Source organism: Eriocheir sinensis, chromosome 26 (genome assembly GCF_024679095.1).
Source record: "Eriocheir sinensis breed Jianghai 21 chromosome 26, ASM2467909v1, whole genome shotgun sequence".
NCBI classification, from domain to species: domain Eukaryota; kingdom Metazoa; phylum Arthropoda; class Malacostraca; order Decapoda; family Varunidae; genus Eriocheir; species Eriocheir sinensis.
Window position 1 is genome coordinate 7,433,945 of NC_066534.1, and position 27,481 is coordinate 7,461,425.

The 27,481-nt window shown below is 47.5% G+C and overlaps 1 protein-coding gene across 1 annotated transcript in view; it reads right to left on the reverse strand.

Annotated features, from left to right (window-relative positions):
• Positions 1-1,606: 1,606 nt before the first annotated feature.
• LOC127003731 (ATP-binding cassette sub-family A member 17-like) overlaps positions 1,607-27,481 on the reverse strand; it is a 28,737-nt gene continuing 2,862 nt past the window's right edge. Inside the window, 12 exon segments of the mRNA XM_050870691.1 lie at positions 1,607-2,936; positions 3,302-3,702; positions 3,705-3,900; positions 10,384-10,741; positions 11,333-11,495; positions 11,998-12,127; positions 12,491-12,609; positions 13,066-13,191; positions 22,690-22,840; positions 22,995-23,126; positions 23,776-23,955; positions 24,364-24,450. Coding sequence (XP_050726648.1) covers positions 2,691-2,936; positions 3,302-3,702; positions 3,705-3,900; positions 10,384-10,741; positions 11,333-11,495; positions 11,998-12,127; positions 12,491-12,609; positions 13,066-13,191; positions 22,690-22,840; positions 22,995-23,126; positions 23,776-23,955; positions 24,364-24,450 — 2,289 coding nt within the window. The 3' untranslated portion in view covers positions 1,607-2,690.

Consider the following 27,481-nt stretch of genomic DNA (forward strand, 5'->3'; position numbering starts at 1 on the left):
AACATACAAGCATACATACGTACATACATACATACATGCATACATACATATAAACAAACATACAAGCATACATACATACATACATACATATACACATTTAAATACATCCTTTAATGCAGATAGACGTAGGAACAAGTATAATTATGGAGAGACAACAGAAAGGAAAGCACAGATGAAAAGGGAAAGCACAGATGAAAGAAATATTGAACAAATGACGAAGCTAGACAGCTAACACACACACACACACACACACACACACACACACACACACACACACACACACACACACACACACATAAACACACATGGAATGAACCCGTCCTTCCCATCGTGGAGTATAAATCAGTGGATTCAAGGTGGTGGTGGTGTGGGGGATGGTGATTTATGTTTATCAATAGGGCTGTATCTGTGTGTGTGTGTGTGTGTGTGTGTGTGTGTGTGTGTGTGTGTGTGTGTTGCTTGGGGTCTGTGTGAACTCATCCTGAACTTTTCGTAGGTGTTTGATAAAAAGCTTCTACGCAATATTTTTTTCTTCATCCGCAAACAACGAATAACCTCGATCAGCTTTTACTGCCTCTCACACTCTTCTGTCCCCGTCCCATTCCCTTACCTTCCTCACCACCGCTGCTCGTAACAGGGCAGACACGTGTGCAGACAGGCGGGCGGAAGGTGGCTCTCCATGTCTCCTTCTCGGCTACACTCGTATAAATACAGCCTCTCTGGCGCTGTAAATATCCTTAGTTATTAACCAGTACAGCATAATGAAAACACTGTTCGATAGCCTTCTCTGCTTTCATCTCACCTGTGTGCGGAGTGGGCGTCTGTCTGCCGCTCACACCACACCTGTCCATTGTTATCAGGTACTTGCCAGAAAAAATGCATCCTCTTTCACTACATTGCTTTTTTTGTGTGTGGCAGTGTCTCAATAGTGTAAAAAAGAACGTGTGTGTGTGTGTGTGTGTGTGTGTGTGTGTGTGTGTGTGTGTAATAATAATGATAATCGGTTTATTTTGTAGTTTCAGTTAAGCTGAACATGCACATAATTATGAATACATTGTTGAAATAAAGTAAATTTTTTTTTTTTTTTGTGTGTGTGTGTGTGTAGTTCAGCCACGGCCTGATCACGAGCTGGAATCATCATCGCCAGCAAGTACCCTCTCGATTAGAGTAAGGCTTATTAGTCGATCTCATGGTACTGCTGGAACCTTTACATACCACACACCCCATTTCCCTCGCTCAAGGAGGGATAGAAACTGCTTCTTGTCAGTGGAAAAATCCTGACCTGAGCAGGGCTCGAACCTACGCCTGCTAAACTGGGAAGCCTGGCAGCGCAGAGCGTTACCATTGAGCCACCGCGGAGCGGTGTGTGTGTGTGTGTGTGTGTGTGTGTGTATGAATTAATTAGATAATGGCAATTTTGAAAATACAGACCTTTGTTTCTAACATGAATGATCAAGGATCTGTTAAACCATTGTACATAATATGTTTTTAATTATAGAACTGATAAAAATGATTTTAAATCTACGTCAACATTTCTATGAAAACTCGAATTCATTGCATTGAACTCTAACGTGATATTAAGTTACAATTAACTAATACAAATAAAGTGCTTGAGAAAATAATATATTATGAGGGTAAATGAGACAATGAGTTGCATACAATGTAAAAATATTGCTTGACGGTCTCTTGTTGAATGTTATCTTAATCGTCAGTGCCACTCATACTTCAAGTAGTACTAAGTCATCCTAAGTTAAAAGCAGATCATTGCTAAAATTGGAACATTTAAAACATCTTAAATCGACAACAGATCATTAGTAAATATTGTATCATTATAATAGCTGAAAGCATATAAAGCACAGATCATTATAAATTACTGTGGCATTATTCAGTTTTCTAAGCCGTTCTAAAATAAGCTGATGTTATATGTAAATATATTCTGAGTATATACATGTTTTTCCATTTTTAAATTGTTTTATCAAATACATTTTTTGGTTTTCCCATTTTAAATTGTTATCTTTTCCTTTGGAGATGAAGCCAGCTGCCTTTACAAGGTTCCTGCGACTTCATTCAGCTCATTCTCTATGAATAAAAGTAATGAAAGTAAAAGCTTTGAAACGTGACATTGATAGCTGGACGGAAGGAAGAATGAGAGAGGAGGAATGAGATAATGTTCTACTACGCCTGCCCAGTGGAGCATCTTTCTCCCTCCTCATCCACGAATGTTAAGAATTCGTACTTATGATTGCTATATTAATATTGTGTGTAAATCTGTGTACAGCATCGAGGAACTGGTAACGAAGGGGGGGAGAGAGAGAGAGAGAGAGAGAGAGAGAGAGAGAGAGAGAGAGAGAGAGAGAGAGAGAGAGAGAGAGAGAGAGAGAGAGAGAGAGAGAGAGAATCTAAGTCTATTAATTCCGTTGTGTATTTTTTTCATTTTCAGCCCATTGTGCCGGTTGGCTACCTTGAAGAGGCTGGTGGTCGGCTCCAGCCCGTTGTGTCTGATGTGGCTGCTGTGATACATCCCTTGCCTGGCCCACGCTGACCTACGTACTCCCTTTGGTCGAGGCCGCTGGAGTTACAGTTGACTGATGATCTGGGCACAAGGTGGGTAATCCTCCGCCACTCGGCGATGGCTGAAAATTACCAGCTGGTGCCGTATGATTGGAACGTTGGTCTTCAGGAATAATAACTCATAACTGCGTAATATATGCTGCAGAGTCTGAGGGCATAGGGCTGTTTGGTACACTCTCTCGCGCGAAGGACAGGAACACCTGCTCCAGGGAGGCGTCGGAGGCAGCGTAGTCCTCCACAAGCGGCTCCACCATGGCGTTGCTGTCCCCGTCACTTACCGCTTCATGGCCGCTTTTCAACGCTTCCATCACGGAGAAGAGGTGACTCCACGAGACTTGCTTAGAAACTCTGAAGGCTAACATGCCCTGCGGGAGAAATAGTTCCTTGCAAGAATCTCTGAATAAAGGAAATGACTAAGTATTTGTCTAGGATATTCAGATTTAGAAAATATGTACATCATGTTCATGAACACGTAGGTCTCCAATCGAAAAGAAGTAGACCAAAGTCAGGAGCGAAAGTATGTTCAATGTTGGGGCAGGAGCATATCTAGAGAGGGAGGGAGAGGCTTGGACAGGAATAGAAGGTGAACTCTGAAATTAAATAAATTACCATGGCAGAAACTGAGGCAATATTACGACCTGGCGTGGTTTAGAGAGTATGTGGCCATTCACCTCGCCCCCTCCCCGACACAGAAAGTCAGTGCCATAATCACGTGCATGATGACTGTTACCTTATGTTGGTCGATGAGCACGGTGCCAGGCAGACGGAGGTGAATGGTGGCCCTGAGCTGCTCCACGAAGGCTGTGTACTGCCGCTCGTCCTCCAGGCGGGGGTCATGTGTCCTAAGCTTGACCTGCAGGCTGTAGCCTTGACCGAACTTGGCCTTGAGGTGGCCCGAGGTGCCGACGCAGCGCAGCGTCCCGCGCGACATGATAATGATGCGGGAGCAGAGCGCCTCGCACTCCTCCATAGAGTGACTCGTGAGCAGCACACTTTGCCCCCCAGCCACCGCCTGGCTGACGGCCCCCCACACACGGCGGCGGGAGGTGGGGTCTACACCGGAGGTGGGCTCGTCCAGGAACACCAGAGGGGGCTCCCCGATCAGGGCCATGGCTGTGGACAGCTTGCGGGATTTCCACCGGAGTAGGTGGAGGAGGGCCGCTGCGCGCATTCACTCAATCCTAAAAGGTGTATCAGTTTACTGACGGAGGCCGGTAAACTTGAGTCATTGATGCCTCGCAGACGGCCCATCAGGGTCAACATTTCTTCCCCCGTGAGTTCCCCCAACATGGCGTCGAACTGGGGACAGTAGCCGATCTGCTGCACGAACTGGAAGGAGAGAACGCAACGGCGATTAGTAACTGGAACTCTGCGAGGTCCTTGCCATCACTCCTTACGACTTCTATCTGATGCTTTCCTCCTAATCTAATCAGTCTTGAAGTTCGTCTTACTGCACTAGCTTAAAAAGTAATTTGTTTTACTTCACATGAGCTTCAAGTCTATTTGGCTGGGAATCACGAGTCCAGCGTGTGATCAGAGCATGGTAAATTACACACACACACACACACACACACACACACACACACACACACACACACACACACACACACACACACACACACACACACACACACACTCTCTCTCTCTCTCTCTCTCTCTCTCTCTCTCTCTCTCTCTCTCTCTCTCTCTCTCTCTCTCTCTCTCTCTCTCTCTCTCTCTCTCTCTCTCTCTCTCTCTCTCTCTCTCACACACACACACACACACACACACACACTCAAAATCTCAAATGAAAACTTCTCATCACAGCTCTTGGTAAAGCAGCTTCTTCGGGGTTAGGTGTTTTGTGTCGTCTCCAGCAATTCTTTTCCTCATATTCAGTATTCTGAGTGTAGGTAGGAACAACCCCTCACATAACTATTGCTTAAATGACTCTCATAAGCAGGTCTGGGTGCGAGAGGGATTTAGGGGTCTTAGTGAGCTTTGATCTCCGTCCAAGGGCACAATGCATTCAAGCTAAAAATCGAGCTAATAGGGTACTGGGATTTATTTCAAGGAGCGTAAGCAACAGAAGCCCCGAAGTCTTCCTCAAACTATATTTAGCATTAGTTAGACCTCATCTTGACTATGCAGTTCAGTTCTGGTCACCTTACTATAGAATGGATATCAAAATGTTAGAATCGGTGCAGAGGAGGATGACTAAGATGATTCAGGGGTTGAGAAACTTGCCATACGAGGAAAGACTCAAACAGTTAAACTTGCATTCTCTAGAAAGGCGAAGGGTGCGTGGAGACATGATCGAGGTTTATAAATGGATGAAGGGCTTTAATAAGGGAGACATTCATAAGGTTATGTTGGTAAGAGAACCGGGTAGGACACGAAGTAATGGGTTTAAACTGGATAAATTCAGATTCAACAGGGACATAGGCAAAAATTGGTTTACTAACAGGGTGGTGGATGAGTGGAATAGGCTTAGCAGTCATGTGGTGAGTGCCAATACAATTGTCACATTCAAAAATAGACTAGATAAATTCATGGACAGCGATATTAGGTGGGGTTAGATACACGGGAGCTTAGGGTTAAAGGAGCTGCCTCGTATAGGCCTACCGGCCTCTTGTAGACTCCTGCGTTCTTATGTTCTTATGTTCTTATGTTCTTATATTAGATGGTAATAATATTCAAGGGTCTTAAGCCCTGTTCACACTGTGCCGACTCTGGGCCATGACAACCCAGCGACTTTTGGATCTGACAAGTCGGCTCCCACGCTCCAAGAATTGGGGGAGTTTTTTGGGGGCGTCTTGGTGTCGGCTAGTATGATTGCCGACTGTCTGGGACATTCGGCCAACTAGCTGCCAGCATGTCTGCGACATGCGACATGCTGGGGAGGCGGTGGCTGAGTGGTTAGCGTGCGGGCCCCGCATTCATCGCGTTCTGGACGATGCGGGTTCGAATCCGCCACCTGGGATTTTTCAGTCACCGTCGAGTGACCTAAGACTACCCACATGCTGTCCTTAAGACCACCCATCAACCCGGACTCTAGAGGAAACCGTCCAAGTGAATCAAGAATGAGCTCCGGGGGGCAGCATGAGCCAAGAATAAATGGCACCACTATAAACACTTGCCTGCATCACGACGGGCTGGGGCCGACCACCAGGCCCTTGAAGAAAGCCTGCCGGCGCTATAAGCTAACACGTAAAAGAAAAAAAAAATAGTCTCAAGACGAGTCAACGGTCATTTTTTGAAATGGCGCCATGTCTACGACAACCATGAATCTGCCGACCGGTTGACCGACAGTCGCAAACGGTCTTGACGACAGTCTTGCAGATTGCCTGTCAACTGGTTGGCTGACCAGCTGGCCAACAGTTGCCAAGGAATTGGCTGACGGTCTTCGTGACTGTCTTGGCGACAGCCTTGCCGACTGTGGCCAAATTCTACCCAAAATTTTAAAAGGATATTTTGGCCGTAGACGTCTTCATGAGTCCTGGGGTATATAGGCTATAATGGGCCGAGACTACGTTGTGTCTACTTCTAGGGTTGCCAGGCGTTTCTTAAAATACGGAATCGTTCTGTGAAATGTAGCGTTCCGTTTTGAACCATTACGGAACGTTTGTTCCGTATTTGGTTGTCTGAATGGTCAAGAAGATAAACTTCTATATCTTAAAATTGTTGTGAGCGCATGTTTCGGTTAATTACAAAACCAGTCCGTAAAATTTGTCAAGGTTCGTCCTAAGATACGTGTAAAATACGCGACGTAACGTCCCTCCCCCCTCCCTCTTGCCTCCACTAGGGGTGGGCAGGTACCGGTACCAGTACCGGTACTAACGGTACCAGCTAAACGGTACAGTACCGGTACCAGATTCCTCGGTACCGGTACCAGATTGCTCGGATTTATTTACTGGATTTATTGATAATTCTTCATGTCCGATTTTTTTTTAGGTTGCTAATAAATATTGTTATTTTTATTAGACTATGATCGAGTACACCCATAATAACTATACATGCTATTTTTTTTATCGAAAAAATAAATATTCACTTCATTCAGAGAGAGAGAGAGAGAGAGAGAGAGAGAGAGAGAGAGAGAGAGAGAGAGAGAGAGAGAGAGAGAGAGAATCACCACTCAGTGAATGGATATCTCGGTGATATGGGTACTCGATCATAGTCTAATAACAATAACAATATTTATTAGCAACCTAAAAAAGAAAAAGAATCGGACATCAAGAATTATCCAGTAGCTCCAATAAATAAATAAAATAATAAAATAATGGAAACGGGAGCTGTAATGGAAACGGAAAGCAGGACAAAATGGTGGGAACTTGGGGAGACGGTCAGCGAGGCAATGACTCAGCGTCTCCACACAGGGCCCATACCGCGTGATACCACATGGAGACGGGGGAACGCTGAGCGTCACTAAGATCCAAACGGTACCGGTACTAGCGGCAATGCTCAGTGCCGAGTGATCATGACGCTTCCCGGCACCCGAGTGATCATGACGCTTCCCGGCACCCGAGTGATCATGAGGCTTCGCGGCACCAGGTACCGGTACCGGGTGCCGCGAAGAATCGATTCTTCGCGGCACCCGGTTCCGGTACCTGGTGCCGCGAAGCCTCATGATCACTCGGGTGCCGGGAAGCGTCATGATCACTCGGCACTGAGCATTGCCGCTAGTACCGGTACCGTTTGGATCTTAGTGACGCTCGGCGCTCGCCCGCCTCCATGTGGTATCACGCGGTATGGGCCCTGTGTGGAGACGCTGAGTCACTGCCTCGCTGACCGTCTCCCCAAGTTCCCACCATTTTGTCCTGCTCTTCGTTTCCATCACAGCTCCCGTTTCCATTATTTTATTATTTTATTTATTTATTGGAGTTACTGGATAATTCTTGATGTCCGATTCTTTTTCTTTTTTAGGTTGCTAATAAATATTGTTATTGTTATTAGACTATGATCGAGTACATCCATAATAACTATACATGCTATTTTTTTTTTCGAAAAAATAAATATTCACTTCATTCAGAGAGAGAGAGAGAGAGAGAGAGAGAGAGAGAGAGAGAGAGAGAGAGAGAGAGAGAGAGAGAGAGAGAGAGTTTTCTTTACAGGAAATTTATTTGGGAATTTCATCAGAAGTCATTAAGATAAAAAAACACTCCTTCGGGTACTGGTACCGGTACTAACGGTACCTGAGTTTTCGGTACCGGTACTACCGGTACTACCGGTACTCAAATTAACGGTACTTGCCCATCCCTAAACTCCACCAGCAGCGTGCAGCAGCTGTCATTCATTGCATGCTCGATAAATTTTAGGGTTGCCACCCGTTCCTTTAAATATGGATCCACTCCGTATTGGAGAGTGAGATGTTGCATTCCACATATTTCTGACCTCAGGGTGGCAATCCTATTTAGTTGTGTCATTCAACACAAGAGAGAGGCAGGAGTACGTGCGTGCTGTGCTGGCTCCCAAATTTGTGACAGTAAACGTAACCGTGCCCAGAAGTTGTCGTTGTGCTTGTGATTGCAAAATGAAAATATTAATTTCCTGATGGCGGCAGTGTTACCCAATATTTCTGAGACGACAGTCGTCACGAACGTCCTTCATTAGACGAAGACTGTCATTACGACAGTCCCTCATCATTCTTAAGTAGTCGGCACCGACGACTGTGCAGACAGGAAACGGTAAAAATTTGAAAAATGGCCCCGACAGTCGTCACGACTGTCTCAAGACAAGCCAAGACTGTTGACGACAGTCTTGACGACTGTCCCCGACCTCCCTCAGACCTCAACCGGAAATGACGGTTGGTCCAGACCCTTGCCGACTCTTGTCGTGAAAGTTTAGCATGGAATACTTTTTCGCGCTAAAGCCCCGTTCACACTGTGCCGACTCTGGGCCACGACTACCCACGACTAGGGTACACGAGGTCTTTGGTGTTGATATGAAAGGGTCGGGCATGTTTTGAAAGAGGTCTCGAGACTATTGCCGAATGCTGCGCCGACGTCGTGACGGGAGTCTGGAGTCGTGAGGGTTAGCACGACATGCTGGCATCTAGTTCGCCGAATGTCCCAGACAGTCGGCAAGACATCAAGACGCCAATAAAACCTCCCCCCCCCCCCCCCTTCTTGGAGCGTGGGAACCAACTTGTCAAATGGAAAAGTCGCTGGGTTGTCGTGAACCAGAGTCGGCACAGTGTGAACGGGGCTTAACCCTCACGACTCCACACTCCCCTCACGACGTCCGCTCAGCATTCGACGACCGTTTCTAGACCTCTTTCAAGACATGACCGACCCTTTCACATCAACACCCAAGACCTCGTGTACCCTAGAGTCTTGGGTAGTCGTGGCCCAGAGTCGGCACAGTGTGAACGGGGCTTTATTCGCCCTATTATGGAGAATGCTTCGCATGCATGTATTGGTGGGTGCGGGGGCTGGGTTCCCTTTTAGACAGAGTATAGTTAATTGCTATTCGCCTCATCATCTCCCCTTCTATCTCTGACTCTCCTCTACCTCTAAATTCCGCCACGATGTTGCATCTCCCACGGCCTACAGAAGAGATGGTCCAACCGTGCACAGGGTTGTGACGTCAGCAGGTGACGTCAGCGGAAGCCGTCGAGAGAAAACGGATGATTTTGTAGCGTAAACTATTCTCTCTCTCTCTCTCTCATTATTATTATTATTATTATTATTATTATTACAACTACACTAATTACTTTTTCATTATTATTATTATCATTAATAGCAGTGCAATTACTATAATTACTAGTAATATTGTAATTATTACTGTTATTATTTTATTATTACAATTTATCATTGTTGTTGCTATTATAATAATTTTTATGTACGTACTATTTGCTTTTCAATCTATATTCCCTCTCTCCACGAATGTTCCTATGTCGTATATACTGTGTGTGTGTGTGTGTGTGTATATATATATATATATATAGATATATATAGATATATATATATATATATTTATATATATATATATATATATATATATGTGTGTGTGTGTGTGTGTGTGTGTGTGTGTGTGTGTGACTAAACTTCTTATCGAAGTATTTTTGGACATATTCTTACTCGCCGCAATCATCCTCTATTGAACAGTTCACCTGTCCTCCCTCTGACACCCTCTGTAACACCTTAACCACTTCTACCCAGTACCGACTTCTAGCCCATTAATTGTGTGACTGCTTCAGTTCCTTAATCCTAAATGCTTAAGTCACCCATCGAAATAAAAGAAAATGGAGCATAAATGTTAAAGTCACCCATGGAAATATAAGAAAATGGAGCAAATGTGTTGTATCCCCACCAGAGGTCAGGCGAAGACTGGTGTGGTGGGACCGTGGGCGGGACTGAGTGAATTCCCGTGACGTCACTGCGCAGAAGAGAATTCTGGTACGAGGTTGAAGAGACCTTATATTCTCTTGGCCTTGGCATCTCCTATATCATATCACTATTTTCATATTGACTTTTCCTGCATTCCATCACCACTCCTGCAGTCTCGCTGTACAAGACTTCATACTCTCGCTCATCCTTATGCTCTCCAAATCCCTTATACAATAGTTAACCAGCATCTCTGTTCCTTCATCCCTTTCGCTGGCTAACGCTGGAGCAGACTTTCTTCGTTTGCCTTTTCATCTTCCTGTGATTTGAACACTTTCAATATGGAAGTATAAAACACCTTTTCCAACCGTTTTTTTTTCTTTGAATTATTATATTCTTTCCCTTTTTCGTTCGGGGAACAGCTTCTGCGGCCTTCTTTCCGTTTTTTTCCCTTTGACTGCCTTCTCTGGTGTAACTCCCCCCCTTCCCCACACAAAGCCCTCCTCACCTTCCCTATGTCGGTCCTGAGGGACGTGCTGCCTATCCTGGCGTCCCCGGTGGTGGGCACTTCATCCCCAGTCAGCATATTGAAGGTGGTGGTCTTGCCGGCGCCATTAACGCCAAGCAGCCCTAAACACTCTCCTCGACCCACGTGAAAGCTGATGTTATTGACTGCTGGCCGAGGGGAGCTCACGAACGTCTTGGAGAGGCTGCTCACTACCAAGCTTGCCTCGCGCAGCGGGTCAAGTGGCGCGCCAGTCATTAGGTTCTCCACCAAGGCAATCTCGGCCAACACGTCATCGTCCGCGGGAACCTCAGGAGCATGGGCAGTCGCAGCTTTCTTACACAGACCTCGCAGCAGAACACTAAAATGGAAATCGTCATCACTTGTATTGCAATTCAAATTGAAGATGTTGAGAAGTGTTTGGCATCTCTACTCTGCGGCGGTTTAAAAGGAAAAGCTGAATATAAGCTTCAGAAATGTACAGATGTATAGAAAAAAATAAAAGGACCAGATTCTGAAAGGAAAACCAGCCAAGAATGAACCTCAGAACATTACGATATTTATTTTACAAGTGAATCCCACTTTTTGACTTGATAAGTAATCTATGCTGATTCTTTTAAAAAGTAGATCAAGAGACAGAAAAAAAATCATTAACTCAGGAGGATTGCGTGGGATGCCAGGGTGTAAGGTAATGATGAAGCAGGTCTTGAAGAGAACGAAAGTCTCAGATCGTCTCATTATATCGATAATCTAAAGGAAGTTTAGTATGTGGCACGGAACGAAAAAAAATGAATAGTGTATATTGTAACCTTTCAATTTAAGGAACATTACAAAATGTTATATAAATGAAGATCAAGAAAAAGATGCAATAAAACTTTAAATGAGACAAAAAATGAAGGAATTAATGCAACGAGAAATTAACAAAGAAGGTCCTCATAACAGTGAGCCTTACCCTAGTTTTCTGAAGACGCCTGAGTCGATGAGGCAGAGGATGGCGAAGAAGATGAATCCGTTGATGGTGAGTGTCAACATATCTCGGGACATGCCGTACTCATCAAAGACAAAATAACTTCTCTTCTGGAAGCAAACTTCTTGCCCATGGCTGGCACACTCGGCTGAGGGTAGAGGACAGCTCTGTTAGCACGTAACTCACATCCACAGTTAAAGCAAGCACACAGGCAGACACGTACATACGCACGCAACGTACGTACACAACTCTTCTTCCTCTACTTTAACTTGCCATTTTTCATTTGCGGTTTTATGCGAAGTGGCTATTTTTCTCGGATGGAGATGGCCATTTCAGCTTAGTTAGGCAGATACACTTCAAGAAAGTATGTAAATCCTACTACGAATAATTCTCATTTCACATACTTTTGTTAGGTTAGAAATGGCTCATATACATAATGTTATAGCTATATCAGTAGAATACAGATAATCACAAACACTAAGCTCACTACTACGTTGTAATACTTTGAAAGTGAAAAGTGGGCACTCTTATGAATTAAAGGTAAATAACTATACGTTCTAGGTTTAAGTAATCTGATGGTTATTTGAAAATTGGTCTTTTTCTTTTATTGCCTTCCAAGCCTCTTCCCTCGACTGTCATATCGCACTCACGGCAGCAGGGCATGAAGGAGTTAAAGGGGTCAAAGTTATAGAGGGTGTCGCACAGCTCCAGTTTTAGGGTCTCATTGAAGATATCGCAGCGGCTGTTGTAGTCACTCGTCATCACCAAATGTTGAAAACCCTGTGACGGAAAGGAACAAAGTTAGTGTGGAAGAAATGTATTAATTTTACTACCTTTTAGTAAGAGAAAACGAGGAAGAATAACTTTTGAAGGGCAGAAAAATGAAGGAAGAAAACCTTCTACTCATGTCGCTTAGGCCCTTAGATATGAAAAATAGGTAAATGAGAAAAATATTATATTGATGGACAAACAGATATTAGATGAATTAAACACACACACACACACACACACACACACACACACACACACACACACACACACACACAGCTCTGTGCTCTTTCGTTGGGGAACGGCTGGCTCTCTCGAGAGAAACCCGCAGCAGACCAAGAGGTGAATTACACACACACACACACACACACAGACCATGGACGCAGGGTAGGTGGGGAGCAGGGACGCAATCCAGTGCAGGGCGTCGCTGACGACAAGCATTTTGGGCTGCTGTGACATTTCGAGGGCAGATACGGCCGTGGTGATGATCATGCCTGTGCGTCGGAGAGAAAGGCTCTGATTTGCTGCTAACACTTACTGCTTATATTGAGACCGCAAGAAGAGAGAAAGGAATATGATTGAAATTATCCCAGCAGTATTCTAAAGCCAAGCACACTGGCATTAGAGAAAATAATCCTCACTGAATTTGAGAACAAATGCAAGTGTTCAGTCGCACAGCTTTTATCATATACGTTTCAATTGCACAAGAATATAATGTTTAAGCAAATATGGAAATCGTGGTTCTTAATTACCCATTACTAAGTGATGTAAAAGCGTCATGATATATTATCTTTTAACTAAATAAATATGGACCTCATAATAAAGAGACGCGTTATTCAGTAAAACTAAAACATCAACGCTCATAACATACAATGGCATCAGGAAGAGAAAGACTAGAAGAAAAGGTATAATTTTTGCGGGTGCCTGCCAGGTGATCTCTTAGTACGCACCTGCCACAATGTTAATGAGCGTGATGACGGAGAACCCAGCGGCAGCAGTCTGGAAGAAAAAGCTGAACACGTAGGCCAGAGGGATGCTGCCCCAACCGTAGAGCAGAAGCAGCAAGATAAGCGCTCCTGTCAGGGATGAATGATTAATAAAGCACAACTAACTCCACTTTCTTCTGTATAAGAATAGAAGCAGAAAGTTATTAAAAAAAAAGGAGACACGTGTTTGGAAGACAAGCGACAACTCTCCTTTGAACTTCTGAACGAGCGTGCGGGCGAGCAACAGCCACAATGCTGATTTGCATTAATATATTTGCACCACAGGTCACCATCCATAGCGTAAACTTTACACAGCAACTCTTTATCACCTTTTCTACTGCTCAGTTTCTCAGCTGGAGATTCTCAAGCTACAATATGAATTATTAGCAAAATCTTACAGTTCTATGAAAAGGAGTGTAAGGGCCGCCGGCAACCCTCACATAACTTTGTGTGTGTGTGTGTGTGTGTGTGTGTGTGTGTGTGTGTGTGTGTGTGTTTCCGTGTGCGTAGGAACATCACGCCACCGTAACTACCACTTATCCACGCGTGATGCTTCACGTGAATTGCCGATGCACGCTTCGAGCCCGCGAGGAGAATCGGTGATGTTGTCTGATCTCCGTCTTATTAATATCCTCAGCGACCTCCAGTCTTCGGCCGGACATATACATCCACACCACTCTGTGCTGAGGTCCTCCTTTAGAAGACTTCACTTTCGTGGGTTGCTCCTTTAGAAGACTTCACTTTCGTGGGTTGAAGTGATTCTCTCTCTGCCTGTTCAAGCCGCTGTATAGAGAGGGGACGGAACTCTTATCCTGCCGCCTCTGGTCTCGTCTTGGGCTGTGCTTAGTTACATCTGTGCTACTGTCACGACCCCACACCAGGTGATCTTTAACCTTGTTCTATTTAACCTCCCCACAGTGTTGGCCTAAAGGCTGTGTTGTTGCTATACTTGAACTACTATGGTGAGGTTTAAAAGACGGTTATATCACTGTTACGTGTTTAGGGAAGTTCATTGTTGATTTTTGTTACACCTTTGTGGTGATTGTGTGCACAGTGTTTCCTCGGTTGTCCTGATTGACTTCCGTGTATATAAGACTCCGCACCAGGTAAGTCTAACCTTCTCTATCATTCCTCTCCCGTGATTATTTGTGCTCTTTTCTTAGCTGCCTGTAATGAGATTACTATTTAGGTAGTATCATTTGTGTGGAGAGGATGCTAGCCGGTTAGATTACTGTACGTGTTGGAGGAGTTATGTTAGTGTTATTTACTTGTTATTTAATAAACCTAAGGTTAAGTTAGCAAGTGTTTGCCTTCCCACTTCCTGAGATACCTATCATTTTCTATCCTGAACCTTCAGCATTGGAGGCGAACTTAGCTCTCGCAATCTCTAAGCCTTTACATTTGTGGCGACCTCGCCAGAATAGAATTATGATAGAGTTTCAGTGAGTGGATGGTTAATAAGTCGCCTTGAGCGCGCCCTCGTTGTCTGAGGCCCGGAAGCGAGGTATTACTCTTTCCACAGTGTTGTATCGGTTGTTTGACCGTTGATGGAAGAGTGATCTGGTTGCCATAACCATTGTGTTTTCCAACTTGCGTCCAGTGAGTTGTTGTTTGCTTATCGACGAATAGGTTGGTTATTATACCTTCGTCGAGTATCGTTGCCGGTTGTTACTAATTTTCTTTTGATTTATAGGGGTAGCTACTATATTGTTGTTCCCTAAGGACGGCTTACAGTGTTGCACTTTCGCCGCCTTATAACTGTACGTCTGTGCATTGTTGCCAGGTATAGTTTATACTTCCTATTTAATCATTTGCCTGTACTTCTCATCAACATGTCTCTCTCAGATTTGGAAGCTTTGAAAGCTCAAGCAGTGAGTTTGGGTTTCTCTGGCGATGATATTGGTAAGTTTGTGCTACAGCAGCAGAACATTCTGCGTGAGGAACGTGCTGCTGAACGACAGGAAAGGAAAGAACAGAAACGACAGGAAAGGAAAGAACAGGAGCGACAGCGACAGGAAAGGAAAGAACAGGAGCGACAGGAAAAGCTGGAACTAGCGAGAATGCAGGAGACTAAGATTGGCAAACCTAGAGTCAGAAAAGGAACGATTGAGGATGGAGGCTGAACGATTGAGGGTGGAGGCTGAAAGGGAAACTGAACTCGCTCGTATAGCTGCACAGAGTTCATCTACTCCTCAGACAGTGTCTCACGAGGAAAATGTAAGTAAGCCCCGTTTACCTCGGTATAAAGAGAAGATATTGCTTCTTATCTGGTACGGTTTGAGAGAGTTGCTGATTTGCTTAAAGCACCTTCTGATACTTACGCAGTAAGACTTGTTAGTTTTCTTACTGGTAAGGCTGCTGATATATATATTTCTCTATCACCTGAAACTACAAGTTCATATCCCCTCCTTAAGAAAGCACTCCTCACCGGGTTCCATAAGACTCCAGACGGTTATCGGTCGGAGTTTCGCAGTACTAAAATTAGGAGTGGGGAAAGTTACCAGCAGTTCTCTACTCATTTAACTAGACTATTTCAGGCCTGGTTAGAGACCACGAATGTTACCGATGATTATGACTCTCTCGAAGACTTTGTTACTTGATCAATTCCTATCGTCCCTCAACACAGATTTGCGTCTCTTTGTGAAGGAACGCCTACCAACTACTCTGTTGACCGCTGTACAGCTTGCTGACAATTGGGCGTCTACTCACAATGTGTACTCCAAGCCACAATTTGGCCATCTCTTTGGTAAGAAACCCTCTAAGCCATCTTCCTCCTTATCTAAAGCACAATCTTCTCAGGCTACTCCCGCCAAAGGCAGCTCGTCTGCTATACGGTGTCACAATTGTGGAGAAGAGGGCCATATTCGGCCTCGATGCCCCAAGAACCCCAGAGCGTTCAAGGACGGCACCGCTGCTCGGCCACATAAGGTAGGCTTCTGTTGGGGGGATCCTAGTGTTCCTAATTACAGAGCTTCTGGCACAATTAATGGTGCCTGGACTTCCTCCATTATCAGAGATACTGGTTGTTCATGTATCATCGTCTCTGAGGAGGCCCTGCCTGACGCTGATGTTAGTAACTGTCAAGTAGCTCATGTCGCAGATTATTTGGGGCGTGTCGATTATTTCCCGGTATTGCGTTGTTATCTTAATGTCCATATTATACTGGATGGACAGACGTAGTCCGGGCCCCTATTAAGTTTGATACCTCCCTAATTGGAAATGTTCCAGGGGTAAAAGCCCCAAATGGTTCTGATAACTTCCAGACTTCTCCACCGGACATCTAGCCTGCTGTTCTAGAAAGTGTTCCACGGCCTCCTTGCACCTCTTCTGTATGTCAGATTCCACCAGAGGATGCCTGCACTCCTGACTTGCCTGAGCCACCTGTTGCCCCTGGCGCTACCATTGATGAACTTCCTGCCAAACACACCAGTTCTGCACAGGTACATGCTGTATCTACACGCTCCAGTAGAATGAAGCGTCTACACCCCTAGTAGGAGTAGGTAGGAAGACACCTACCAAACGGGCGTGAGCTACTCCCGGTGAGGATATATGGGAAGCGAGGAGGGTGCTGAAGCCTTTCAAAGACCCTTCCCATGTCGTCACTAACCGTTCCCCTTTTGTCTCATCAACACCATAGAGCAGTTCAGCATGCTCTCTAAAGACAGTTCCTCTCTCTTTCTACACCACACTACATTCACAAAACACACACACCTTTTCCCAAAATTCAAAATTCAACATGGCGAAAAAAATAACTGCCTCCGAGTCCCCGCCTGGGGGGGGACCAGAGTCCCCGCCTGGGGGGGGACCAGAGTCCCCGCCTGGGGGGGGGACCAGAGTCCCCGCCTGGGGGGGGGACCAGAGTCGCCGCCTGGGGGGGGGACCAGAGTCGCCGCCTGGGGGGGGGACCAGAGTCGCCGCCTGGGGGGGGGACCAGAGTCGCCGCCTGGGGGGGGGAACAGAGTCGCCGCCTGGGGGACCAGAGTCGCCGCCTGGGGGGACCAGAGTCGCCGCCTGGGGGACCAGAGTCGCCGCCTGGGGGGACCAGAGTCGCCGCCTGGGGGACCAGAGTCGCCGCCTGGGGGGACCAGAGTCGCCGCCTGGGGGGACCAGAGTCGCCGCCTGGGGGACCAGAGTCGCCGCCTGGGGGGACCAGAGTCGCCGCCTGGGGGGACCAGAGTCGCCGCCTGGGGGACCAGAGTCGCCGCCTGGGGGGACCAGAGTCGCCGCCTGGGGGACCAGAGTCGCCGCCTGGGGGACCAGAGTCGCCGCCTGGGGGGACCAGAGTCGCCGCCTGGGGGGACCAGAGTCGCCGCCTGGGGGACCAGAGTCGCCGCCTGGGGACCAGAGTCGCCGCCTGGGGGGGGGACCAGAGTCGCCGCCTGGGGGACCAGAGTCGCCGCCTGGGGGACCAGAGTCGCCGCCTGGGGGACCAGCGGCGCCGCCGGGGGGGGGGACCAGAGTCGCCGCCTGGGGGGGGGACCAGAGTCGCCGCCTGGGGGGACCAGAGTCGCCGCCTGGGGGACCAGAGTCGCCGCCTGGGGGACCAGAGTCGCCGCCTGGGGGGACCAGAGTCGCCGCCTGGGGGGACCAGAGTCGCCGCCTGGGGGACCAGAGTCGCCGCCTGGGGGGACCAGAGTCGCCGCCTGGGGGGACCAGAGTCGCCGCCTGGGGGACCAGAGTCGCCGCCTGGGGGACCAGAGTCGCCGCCTGGGGGGACCAGAGTCGCCGCCTGGGGGGACCAGAGTCGCCGCCTGGGGGACCAGAGTCGCCGCCTGGGGGGACCAGAGTCGCCGCCTGGGGGGACCAGAGTCGCCGCCTGGGGGACCAGAGTCGCCGCCTGGGGGGACCAGAGTCGCCGCCTGGGGACCAGAGTCGCCGCCTGGGGGGACCAGAGTCGCCGCCTGGGGGACCAGAGTCGCCGCCTGGGGGGACCAGAGTCGCCGCCTGGGGGACCAGAGTCGCCGCCTGGGGGACCAGAGTCGCCGCCTGGGGGGACCAGAGTCGCCGCCTGGGGGGACCAGAGTCGCCGCCTGGGGGGACCAGAGTCGCCGCCTGGGGGGGACCAGAGTCGCCGCCTGGGGGACCAGAGTCGCCGCCTGGGGGACCAGAGTCGCCGCCTGGGGGACCAGAGTCGCCGCCTGGGGGACCAGAGTCGCCGCCTGGGGGACCAGAGTCGCCGCCTGGGGGGACCAGAGTCGCCGCCTGGGGGACCAGAGTCGCCGCCTGGGGGGACCAGAGTCGCCGCCTGGGGGACCAGAGTCGCCGCCTGGGGGGACCAGAGTCGCCGCCTGGGGGACCAGAGTCGCCGCCTGGGGGACCAGAGTCGCCGCCTGGGGGGACCAGAGTCGCCGCCTGGGGACCAGAGTCGCCGCCTGGGGGACCAGAGTCGCCGCCTGGGGGGGGGACCAGAGTCGCCGCCTGGGGGGGGGACCAGAGTCGCCGCCTGGGGGGACCAGAGTCGCCGCCTGGGGGACCAGAGTCGCCGCCTGGGGATCAGTCGCCGCCTGGGGGACCAGAGTCGCCGCCTGGGGGGACCAGAGTCGCCGCCTGGGGGACCAGAGTCGCCGCCTGGGGGACCAGAGTCGCCGCCTGGGGGGACCAGAGTCGCCGCCTGGGGGACCAGAGTCGCCGCCTGGGGACCAGAGTCGCCGCCTGGGGGACCAGAGTCGCCGCCTGGGGGACCAGAGTCGCCGCCTGGGGGGGGGACCAGAGTCGCCGCCTGGGGGGGGACCAGAGTCGCCGCCTGGGGGGGGACCAGAGTCGCCGCCTGGGGGGGGACCAGAGTCGCCGCCTGGGGGGGGACCAGAGTCGCCGCCTGGGGGGGGACCAGAGTCGCCGCCTGGGGGGGGACCAGAGTCCCCGCCTGGGGGGGGACCATAAATTCCCCCAGGGAGGACTCCTTCTGGCTGCCGACTTGAGAAGTGTCCTGATAAATCCTCGAACCTCCTCCTTATCAATTTCTGCAACATTCGCGGTCTCCGTTCTAATTTTCATTCTGTGGAACACCATCTCTCCTCCTCTAAACCTCACCTTCTCTTCCTCACCGAAACACAGGTTTCTGAGGCTAGGGACAGCAACCTCTTCTCTATCCTAAATTTCAATCCAAAGCTGGATGTTGCGCCTACGTGCGCAACGACATCACTTGCTCTCGTGCCCACGACCTTGACTCTTCTGAATTTTCCACCATCTGGCTAAGACTTCACTGTCATTCTATTACTAAATACATCTGTGCTGTTTATCTCGCACCTAACTCTACTAACTATGTAAAATTCTTTGACTATTTGAACTCTAAAGTGGAGCGCATCTTGACCCACTCTCCCTTCGCTGAAATCCCCATCTTAGGAGATTTCAATGTTCACCACCAGCTTTGGCTTTCATCCTCTTTCACTGACCAGCCTGGTGAACAAGCCTACAACTTTGCTCTCTTCAACGACCTTGAGCAGTTGGTTCAGCACCCTACTCGTATTCCCGACCATCTTGGAGACCGGCCCAACATTCTAGACCTCTTCCTTACCTCTAATCCTTCTGCTTACTCTGTCAAACTGTTCTCTCCGTTGGGCTCCTCCGATCATAACCTTATTTCTGTATCCTGTCCTATCGCTCCTGTACATCCTCTGGACCCGCCGAGGAGGCGATGCTTCTAGCATTTTGCTTCAGCTCGGTGGGATGACCTGAGGATGCACTTTTCCGATTTCCCGTGGAATGATTACTGCTTCCAGGAGAGAGACCCCTCTATGTGTGCTCTGCGCATCACAGAGGTGATTGTCTCTGGAATGGAGGCATACATTCCAAGTACTTTCTATACTCCTCATGCTAAAAAGCCTTGGTTTAATCATGCTTGTTCTCGTGCTATTAAAGATAGAGAGGTAGCTCACAAAAGGTTCTAGAGCCTTCGAACTCCCACTAACTTTGATCTATACATTTCAGCCCGGAATTGTGTCAAATCTATTCTCAGACTTACCAAAACTTCTTTTATAAATAGAAAATGTCAACACCTTGCTTCTTCTAATTCTTCCCGTGACTTCTGGCATCTAGCCAAAAATATCTCTTCCAATTTCACTTCTTCCTTTTTCCCTCCTCTCCTTAACCCTGACGGCAGCACTGCCGTCTCATCTGTCTAAGGCTGAACTCTTCGCTCAAACTTAACTCCACCTTGGACGATTCTGGGCATATTCCTTTTACTCATCCTCCCTCTGACTCCCTTATGCCTCTTATTAAGATTCTTCCTAATGATGTTTTCTATGCCCTCTCTGGCCTCAACTCTCAGAAGGCTTATGGACCTGATGGAGTGCCTCCTATTGTCCTTAAAAACTGTGCTTCTGTGCTGACACCTTGCCTGGTCAAACTCTTTCGTCTCTGCCTATCAACATCTATCTTTCCTTCCTGCTGGACGTATGCCTTTGTACAGCCTGTGCCTAAGAAGGGTGACCGCTCCAATCCCTCAAACTACCGCCCTATAGCTTTACTTTCATGTCTATCTAAATCTTTTGAATCAATCCTTAACCGGAAGATTCAAAAACACCTTTATACTTCTAACCTTTTATCTATTCTCCAGTATGGGTTCCGCAAGGGGCGTTCTACTGGCGATCTTCTTGCTCTCTGAACTGACTCTTGGTCATCCTCTCTTAGCCGTTTCGGTGAAACTTTCTCTGTTGCGCTAGACATATCGAAAGCCTTCGATAGAGTCTGGTACAAGTCTTTGCTTTCTAAACTGCCCTCTTTCGGATTCTATCCCTCTCTCTGTTCCTTTATCTCCAGTTTCCTTTCCGGCCGCTCTATCTCTGCGGTGGTGACCACTACATCTCCCCCTTCCACTAAGAAGCTCCTGCGCAGCTTCCTGGGGTTAATATCTTTTTACAAAATGTTTATCCCACAGGTATCTGAGTATACTGGTCCCTTGTCAGACTTGTTGAAGAAGGGTGTAAAAGAACCTCTTCATTGGAGCGAAGATCTGCTAAGCCGCTTTGCCCACCTCAAGTCTGCCTTCTCCAGTTCTTCGGCTCCCAAACCCTCAAAGGACCTTTGTACTCGGAACAGATGCCTCCAACCACGGGCTGGGGGCAGTGCTGCTCCAGTATTACAACGATCATCCCCATCCCGTATCGTATGCCGGTAGGAAATTGCTTGATCGGGAAAGAAGGTACTCCACCATCGAAAGGGAATGTTTAGCCATTGTATTTGCCGTGTTAAAGTTTGATTATTATCTTAGAGGGAAAGAATTTATTTTAGAGGTAGATCACAGACCTTTGGTGTACTTGGCCACATTCAAGGGAAAGAATGATAGACTTCTCAGATGGTCACTTAGCTTGCAAGCTTATAAATTCAGGGTTGTTCATATTGCTGGTAAGGACAACGTGGGTGCTGATTTTCTTAGATCACCCTCATAATCCTATCTAATGTCTTTCTCATCTACTTGCAGTAGATTCTTGTTTGGGGGGCTGTGTAAGGGCCGTCGGCAACCCTCACATAACTTTGTGTGTGTGTGTGTGTGTGTGTGTGTGTGTGTGTGTGTGTGTGTGTGTGTGTGTGTGTGTGTTTCTGTGTGCGTAGGAACATCCACGCGTGATGCTTCACGTGAATTGCCGATGCACGCTTCGAACCCGCGAGGAAAATCGGTGGTGTTGATTGATCTCCGTCTTGTTAATATCCTCAGTGACCTCCAGTCTTCTGCCGGCAACATACACCCACACCACTCTGTGCTGAGGTCCTCCTTTAGAAGACCTCACTTTCGTGGGCTGAAGTGATTCTCTCTGCCTGTTCAAGCCCCTGTATAGAGAGGGGACGGAACTCTTATCCTGCCGCCTCTGGTCTCGTCTTGGCCTGTGCTTAGTTACATCTGTGCTACTGTCACGACCCCACACCAGGTGATCTTTAACCTTGTTCTATTTAACCTCCCCACAGTGTTGGCCTAAAGGCTGTGTTGTTGCTATACTTGAACTACTATGGTGAGGTTTAAAAGACGGTTATATCACTGTTACGTGTTTAGGGAAGTTCATTGTTGATTTTTGTTACACCTTTGTGGTGATTGTGTGCACAGTGTTTCCTCGGTTGTCCTGATTGACTTCCGTGTATATAAGACTCCGCACCAGGTAAGTCTAACCTTCTCTATCATTCCTCTCCCGTGATTATTCGTGCTCTTTTCTTAGCTGCCTGTAATGAGATTACTATTTAGGTAGTATCATTTGTGTGGAGAGGATGCTAGCCGGTTAGATTACTGTACGTGTTGGAAGAGTTATGTTTGTGTTATTTACTTGTTATTTAATAAACCTAATGTTAAGTTAGCAAGTGTTTGCCTTCCCACTTCCTGAGACACCTATCATTTTCTATCCTGAACCTTCGGCATTGGAGGCGAACGTAGCTCTCGCAATCTCTAAGCCTTTACAAGGAGGGATAAAGTAACATGGCCGCAGGGATTGTTTTAAAAGTCTCATGACTGATTTGTGAAGGCACCACGCAGGAAGGCATAATTAACTATTCTTAAAACTCATCCTCCTGTAGCAATGGAAGTAGTGAGGATGGACAAAGCTATGAGTGACTTATTTCAAGAGACGCAGGTCAGAAGCAAAATGAGTCACTCCGACAACTTACCAGGAGCGTCGTCTACGGTGAAGTATTCCTGGGAGTCGCCGATCATAAAGGCGGCGAAGATAAGGAGCGAGGAGACGAGGTATGTGCCGTAGTCCCAGAGGAAGGTGGTGACCCACAGCACCCACAGCGGCACCCCGGTCATTACCTGCACCTGAGGGTCGGTCAGGCAAGGGGGTCAAAACACACACACACACACAGTCCAGTCACAAACCTCTTGCTGGTAGAAAAAGATGTACAATTGGAGATTTCTCAGATTCCATTATATTGTCTCACACCTCACCAGAGAAGTTAACAATTTTAGGTACCTGTTTGGCCTTAGTTTGTCGCTCTTGCAAGGGGAAGACTATGAAGGAGGCGGAGAGGAGTGCCAGGGCGAGAGGCATCAGCATGGCGTAAACGAGGGAGCTGGTGGACGAGTAGTCTTCGGTCACCTTCAGCTGCGGAGCGATGGCAGGCAATACGAAATAATGAAACTTGCCAAGGGCGGTATTATAAGACACTTTTGGTTCTCATATCAGCTATTTCTAGAGGTCAAAGAGAGGATCAGTCAGGTTCTAATGAGTGTTTCTTTAGATTCACGGCACAGAAGAAGGGTCAAACTACCACCAGGGCCATAAAACTACTTCTGGAAATGCCCATAACTCCTACGAAAGTCTTGTCAAACGTGTGTACTTGGGCGACGAGATGTTTAGTAATGCGGCCCTTACTGCTTTGATCCTTTTGAAACGTTTTGTACTCTAGCATTGTTGCATGGGAAAATCTTTATATCACTTTCATTGTCACCACGTTACACGGAATAATTATAATGTGAGGTAGAACACACCAGTTGTTAAATAACGTATTATAAGGAGAATGAAAACCAGAGTAGCCGACCTTACCAGCCACTAACCAGCAAAGATGTGAGAATAACTAATGCCGGTTGTTCCGTTCCAAATTAAAACCGAAGAAACTTGTGCACTTGGGGATAATTTCGTCATTGTTAAAAAAAATTCCACAGGTTAGAAACTTTCATTAAAACCCTCAAGAAAAGATAAAAAAGTCATAGACTTTAGCATAAAAAAAAAAAGTTATTAGTTATTGACTCACTTTTTGGTTGCGGGGAAGTGGATAGTTGGTGGTGGTGATGGAGTGGTCGCTGGAGTTAGTGGCGAGGCGCAGGAGAGCGTTGGTGATGATGGACGTACTGATGCCAGGGGAGTGGATGGGGATGCTCTGGTACCGCATGCGCATTGCTGTCACGCCAGAACCCTTGTCAAAGAACTCAGCCTGTCGGAGGTAAGGGTAAGCTGAGGAAAGCTGCTGTGGGTGGAGGAGGGTGACTAGGGTATTAATGTTGGCAAGGATTAGGCGAACCTGGAGGCTGGCACCTTAACCCGGTAGCTGCGGGGGTCATGTTTCTTAGGTTAGGTTAAAGGCCCCTCTAAGCAAAATAATGAGACAGAATCATCACTTACACAAACCATTTCATAATATATATCAACGCATATGTGATCAGTTAATGCATCATCTATTTTAGGAGGTTTATATCATGGCAGAAATTTGGCCCATCCCTGGTACACGGTAAAGCCACAAATTTGGCCCGTCGCTGCTACCGGGTTGAGGGAGGAAGCCTGACAGCGTCCTTGTAAAAATCAGTTGGTTTGGATGAAACAGAGAACCTCCTTGAAAACTTACAGAGCAGATGTTGTTCTCTCGGTATTTCAAGATATTCTCCTCGCCCTCCTTCAGCAACGAAGCATCCATGTTGTCTGTCGAGCTGACCTGCAGATAAGCAAAAGGTAAAAATGATGGTATAGCTGCAGGGATGCCGTGAACCAAGGGAAACCACAGGTAAAGTAACAATACCAATTATATCTGATACAAAAAGTGAAACAATTAGAAAAAAATGCCATAATATTCACTAAACTTTTACCCATAGATTCATCCCGTCGAGACAAATCCGAAAAAAAAAAAAAATCAGTCAATCAGTCAATAGGGACATAGCCGGAGTGAGCGTTGACTCTCCCACCCGACGACACTATCCCCGAAGGTCCCTCTGAGCAAGTTTCCAGCTGGCACCTTTCCCATACCAAGGATCTAGCGGAAGGATCCAACGAATTACCTACAAACTTTATGGGCGCTCCGTTGGCTTTCGCGTCTCCGTTCTGCAGTGGTTAGCGTGCTTAACTACGAATCTGTAGGCCTGGGCTCGAATCGCTGCTTGTACATCCCACCCACCTGTTCACCCTTCCTTTCGGGATGGTCGATAAATGGATAACTGGGGAAACCTGGGGAAGGTAAACTGTGATAACCCGGATGTTGCTCTGTCCCTGTGTCCCGAGTTAATGGGTTCTCACCCACCACAGACTCAAGAGCACCGCGGCCAGACGCAGCTAATAGCGTATGCTCCCAAAACTTTCTTTATCTTACCTGTGGCCTCCTCTAGTCAGGGTTGTCTCATTCAAAAACCCGGTGAGCAGGGACGACCTCTGGGTAGCCTGGCACATGTCTGTATAATCCGATTTGCTGTTTCAGGGACTATACAGGTAATAGACCTTGATTCAGTCTTACAGAGTAGCTGCCTATTTGAAACAGTCATCCCAGGGAAACTCTCTGATTCTGTGAAAACAATTATTACCAAAGACGGTAATTCGCCTCTTCAAGTCACTAGTGTCTGTCTCTCACAGTTATAAATTAAGACAAGGAACACAAGCGGCTTGAAGATCCAAATGTTCAGTAAGCTTCAAAGCATATATACCGTGGTCTTGGTCCGTAAAACCAATGGTCCAGTTGATTTTGTTTCTTCGTGAAGTGCCTTGAGGGCCATCACCAAATCCTCCAGCGACTCAGTGAGTATAACTGTAACATTGGGAAAAAACAAAGCATTGACCCTGGTATTTAGGTACTCCACATCTAAACTATGCCTAATTCTCAGTCGGTACAGGTGTTGAAAAAGGATGGGACAAGGATGCAGCCCTGCCCCACTCATGTGCTCACAGGAGAGAAGCTGGATACCCCATCCACCCACACTTGACAACACTTTGTTCCAAAGTATAGACTAGATTCCCTTGATTGAGAGAGTACCGACATAGGCGGCCCTGTGTATAAGGCTGCTGGGCGCCATTATTGGCCCCTCGAGTACCGCGCCAACTTTGAACTGAGGTATCAAAAACAATTTTTTCCTATTTTTGGAGCGGACACGGCTGCTTTTTAACGTAGCAATGCCTTGCTACCTGGCTTGCTGCCGTAGTAACAGGCCGGAGAGGGGATACAAAATTTATAAATTCCCTGCAAGTCCGCTGAGAAGACAGAGTTGTGCTAAAAAGTCAGTCTTCTTGGGAGGAAACCATCTCGTTGATCAGGTTTATGCCAGATATGCAGTGTGTGTGTTTTGCTATAATAACTGCCCTCACTTTGTACTGTCTATGGAGGTTATTGTGAGAGAGATATTGCTACAAGGCCTGAAACAGTCGTTCACCTCACTGTTCACGATATGGCCAATATTATTGGATCTGATCTCTCCCACAGGGCTTTACGCATAATGGATATTTCACAGTCTCATAAAATGTCAATCTCACGGACTGGACGAGTTACAAGATTTTGGATAAAAATAATTTATGTTATCTCTGGTATGTCATACGTCTTGGTAAAACTCTAGAATCACACCCAACTCACTCTAATGGTTAAATTTTTTTTTTTTTTTTAAATATATTTACTATAGTCTAACGTCTCTATCTTGAGCCTTTAGGCGCGGCTCAGGGAGACCGCGCATGCAGCCACAACACTCTATCACTCTCCTCTGAGGGTCTCTCTCTCTCTCTCTCTCTCTCTCTCTCTCTCTGTTATTTACGTTATATGTAATCTCTTTTGCTTGGCTATGCAGGACGTGAGTCTTCAATGGTTAATTAAGGAAGGGTGAATGGTGCGGCCTGGAGCCTGCTGCCAAGGTCCCTCAAGCGGCAACGTCACATGAGACACGTTGCCAAGTGAAATGGAAGGTTTACAGAGTCGTTGTCTTTCCCTCAAATCCCAAGCCATTCATAACACCATGCAGCCGTATCATGAATATATATATATATATATCTATATATATATATATATATATATATATATATATATATTTATATATATATATATATATATATATATACCATAAATAGATAACGTTCAGACTAAAGCCCCGTTCACACTGTGCCGACTCTGGGCCACGACAACCCAACGACTTTTCCATTTGACAAATTGGTTCCCACGCTCCAAGAAGGGGGGGGAGGTTTTATTGCCGACTGTCTGGGACATTCGGCCAACTAGTTGCCAGCATGTCGTGCTAACCCTCACGACTCCAGACTCCCGTCACGACGTCGGCGCAGCATTCGGCAACAGTCTCAAGACCTCTTTCAAGACATGCCCGACCCTTTCACATCAACACCTAAGACCTCGTGTACCCTAGAGTCGTGGGTAGTCGTGGCCCAGAGTCGGCACAGTGTGAACGGGCCTTAACAGTGAGACAGATCACCATACGCAGGTCGTCGCTAGATGTGTAAATAATGGGGGGTTCCCCGGGCCAAGCCACAGGGCTCAAGTTAGAGTCGATAGACTATAAGCATCACTCTGATACCGGTTTCCAATATTATTACTCGTTTCTGAGATTTTAACATGCGGGGAAAGTTACTGTTTTAGAGTGATAGGTTAGGTACTATTTGCTCATGTGATGGGTCTTCAGCTAGAAACTCCTCTAATAGAGCTAAAAGTCCCTCTTTATTTAATAGCCTAATAGATAAGGTTGCACATTCTTCATTTCCATGGGTACCAATGT